This window comes from Pristiophorus japonicus, chromosome 16, assembly GCF_044704955.1.
Source record: "Pristiophorus japonicus isolate sPriJap1 chromosome 16, sPriJap1.hap1, whole genome shotgun sequence".
Taxonomy (NCBI): domain Eukaryota; kingdom Metazoa; phylum Chordata; class Chondrichthyes; family Pristiophoridae; genus Pristiophorus; species Pristiophorus japonicus.
In genome coordinates, this window is record NC_091992.1 from 42,642,475 (window position 1) to 42,646,299 (window position 3,825).

General features: G+C 44.9%; 1 protein-coding gene across 1 annotated transcript; it reads right to left on the bottom strand.

The window, feature by feature from the left end:
- Positions 1 to 172: 172 nt before the first annotated feature.
- LOC139226464 (claudin-3-like) lies at positions 173 to 1,524 on the bottom strand. The gene has a single exon (XM_070857254.1). It carries the CDS (start codon positions 1,397 to 1,399, stop codon positions 749 to 751), a length of 651 nt encoding a protein of 216 aa, XP_070713355.1. The 5' UTR covers positions 1,400 to 1,524; the 3' UTR covers positions 173 to 748.
- Positions 1,525 to 3,825: the final 2,301 nt, after the last annotated feature.

A 3,825-nucleotide genomic window follows, 5' to 3' on the forward strand; every position in this document is an offset into this window, starting at 1 on the left:
TGCACAGATCTAGAAAACTGAGCTCTTTGTTCCCATCCCAACTAAGCCCAGCTCACAAAGTTTCACAGCATCTCGTCAATTAAAAGAATTCTGAAGCCCACGTGTTTTTCTGTGAAGTTTATTCATTAACATGCATTTTACAAGCGAGAATATATTTGTACAGAAATGATGGCTGGTTCCCTCCTCCCCCCCCCTCCTCCCTCTGGCCCCTCAGTCTGTTTTCCTGTTACTCATTGATGAAGAATAACTGCACATTTGGAAATACACAGAAGGTTGGAATGGCAATTTTTCACAGGTTCATGCTCTTTTCCCACGTTAACTATTTGCTGTGTATTTCCAGCAATGTTACTTTTTATTGGTGCCACCCCTTGTCAATCACAGAGCCAAAACCCGGGTTATGGATATTATCCCGGATTCACGAGACCGGGGCGGCGCCACATCAAAGGGAGAAACCGACAGGGAATCAACAAACAAATACAAGGGCCACAATTATCCACAACTCTAACTCGTGAAATGCACCAGACCGATATGTACACACACATAAACATATACACGTTCGCGTCATTTTATCTATTGAATTTAACAAGTAATTTAAATTGAAAGAAATTAAAAGCTCAAATGTTTTTTTTAAAAAGACAATAAAATCGGAGACAGGATTCACCCCAGAGTGATGACTTCTCAAGGGTTCAGCAATGCTGCTGAGACCCTGGGGGACGAGCTGGGCGCCGGCCGCTGACTGACGTTCCCTTCACACATAGTCCTTCTTGTCGTAGCCACCGGGACCCATGGACCTGGCGGTAGAGTACGCCACTCTGGAAGGCGCGTACTTCTCGTCCTTCGGAGGGCAGGAGCAGCAGAGCAGAGACCCTCCGAGGAGCAGCAGACCCGATGTTCCCCAACCGATGTACAAGGAGGCTCCAAGTTCTCTCCTCTGGGCGTCCGTCACCAGCGGGTTGTAGAAATCCCTGATGATGGTGTTCGCTGACCAGGACACTGGGATCAGGGTCATCAACCCAGCCAGGATGAAGATAATTCCAGCTACGATCATAATCTTGGCTTTGGTCGCCTCGTCTTCCACACAGTTGGTGCACTTGGCTCCTACGATGGAGATGAGAATGCCCAGGACTCCCATCACAATAGCAATGACGGTCAAAGCTCTGGAAGCCTGGAGATCTTGGGAGAGCGCTAACAGCGAGTCGTACACCTTGCATTGCATCTGCCCGGTGCTCTGAACAATACAGTTCATCCACAGACCTTCCCAAATAATCTGCGCCACCACAATATTGTTTCCAATGAAAGCGGTCACTCTCCACATGGGCAGGGCGCAGGTGAGAAGAGCGCCCAGCCAGCCGATCACCCCCAGCACCACCCCCAGGATTTCAAGCCCCGCATTAGCCATTTGCCCTCGAATCCGTTGCACTAACAGATTTCCGAGAAGCTCCGGTGCTCAACAGCTGCGTTCCTTTCTCTGGTGCACTTGTTGCAGGATGAGGAGCTTTCCAATTGGAGTAGGGTTAGGCAGTGTGACCGAGAGCACCAATGAGCTGCACTGAAGAGGCCGGCGCCCGAGGCGGAGCCAGCGATCGTGTTCAGGTGCAGGAGATAGTGCGTCTAACGGGCCGCTTTCAAACTCTTCTGTGTTTCAGAAACTCTGAGTCTGCAACACCGAGCACCTGTCGCCTACTCTTAGAAGCTAAAGTCTCCAGCCGACACCCCCAAGCCCGATAGGTTCCTGCTCGTCACCCCCGCTGAGTGAGATTGTTGAAGCAGGTATATACATTATATAAATATAATCGGCAGATTGCTTGCTGTGTCCCTGGCGGATTCTTACCTTGCTGTTGCTGGGAGCAATACCCATTCCCTCCGGTGCCTAATAAGCGCAGCAATTCACAAGCTCGTTAAATGCGGCTCCTTCTCATAATAACAGTTTCTTAAAAAGATGATGTTTTCAACATTTTGGAGAAAATGGAACATGCGAGTGAAGCGGGAATATTCGAAGGGGATTTCTAATTATGAGTCTTGTGAATCCTCGCTCAACCTCAAATTTATTGGTGAACGAGTTGAATTTTCAGTAGATTGAGCTAATAAATTAGCATCAGCTCACCTATGCTAATATATGTTTGGCAGTGAATGCTTTAATAAAAGGGGCAAGGTATTCCTGAACATAACCTGGAAACTCTTTCTTTCTTCAGGGAGTGAGAAGAGCTGTATGCTGTATTTCTCACAATGACCGTTGTAAACACATGCACTGGTGATGTGGTTTGATGCGAATTGTCATCGACTTGTTGTTTATAAATAAACAAGGTTTGCCGTGAAAATGCTCCCCTTTTAAACCGTGTGTACACACAACTATGCAGCCACGGAGGGCATCACAGCTGAGCCTGAAGAGCACAAGATCATTAGGAATGTAGAGGGCGATTCTAGTGCTGCAGAAAGACCTTGCAGCATCCAATTATGTCCATTCCAAAGTTTTCACTTCCAAAAATGCATTCCATGTATTGATTACCCTATGAAGAACATCCCAATAACAAAGCAAAACTTGCCGTTCACTAGTTTTGGCTCCTTGAACTACTCTGAGTTTAGTTTGAATTAATTTTCTGGATTTATCTTCTCCATACCGCAATAAGGTCACCTTCAGTCATTGAAGGCTGAAAAGCTCCAAGTTTCTCTGACGTTCCTCATCGCTCAGATCTCAGACACCAAGAATCGGTCTTGTGGCTTTCCTCTACTGTCTCCTTTTTGTCTCAGTGACCAGAAATGGTCACAGTATTCAAGGTGTGGTTTCATCAGAGCACTATACAGTTTGAGCATAAGTTCCTCTTATATTCTATTATTTTTTTCTATATAAGCATTCTCTCTGCCTTGTTTGCTGCTCTACACCAGTTGCACATCTTAAGTGTTGAGTCTACTAGGAGTCCCAAGTCTCTGAATTTAGTCCTCAGCTAATTCAACATGATTGATGGAGGACACATGTTGCCTGTTCTTTCCTATGTGCAATACTTTTCACTTATTTGCATTACATTTCATCTTCCATTGTTCTGCCCACTCAGTTTTTCTAACTCGACTTGTAATTTTTAAGCTTCCTTCACCGAATTCAATGCCTCCCTTATTTGGTATTGAGTTTCTGAATCAAAGTCATTGATGTAAATTAGAAACCGTGATGGTCCCAATAACAATCCCTTGGGTATCAGACTCAGCACTTCCCTCCTCCTTGATCTAACTCCTCCAACAAGTATGTGTTATTTTCTATGTCTCAGCATATTTCATATCCATTCCCAAGATTTACCCCCAAACCCCACTTTAACTAGTAATCTTCCATGTGAAACTTTGTTACATGCCTTTTAGAAGTCCAGGTACATCAGGTCAAAGAGATTTCCATACCCCACTTGGGTTGTGACTTCCTCAAAAGATCAGGAAGAATGCGTAGGTAGAATCTTCCCTTTCTGAATCCACTATTGACTATGTTATTATTGTACAGATAATCCTCAAATTTACTCCTGACAATCAATTGCATTATTTTACACTACTGAAGTAAGCCGAATGAATCTATAATTTCCTGTGTTGTTGCCCTATTTGAAAGTGACACCATGTTAGTCGGCTTCCAACCTACTGGTACCTTGCTCAGTGCTCAGTGAATACCTCATAATGACTGTCAATGCCTCACAAATCAAGGGAGAGAGGGAGGATTACTAGCATTTGTGTAACACCTTTCACAACCACAGGATGTCCTAAAGTGCATTACAGCCAATGGAGTACCTTTTGAAGTGTACTCACTGTTGTAATGTAGGAAATGTGGCAGTCATTTTGTGCACAGCACGGTCCCAC

Coding starts and splice junctions, on each gene's coding strand:
- LOC139226464 (XM_070857254.1), bottom strand. CDS start 1,399: ATGGCTAATGCGGGGCTTGAAATCCTGGGGGTGGTGCTGGGGGTGATC.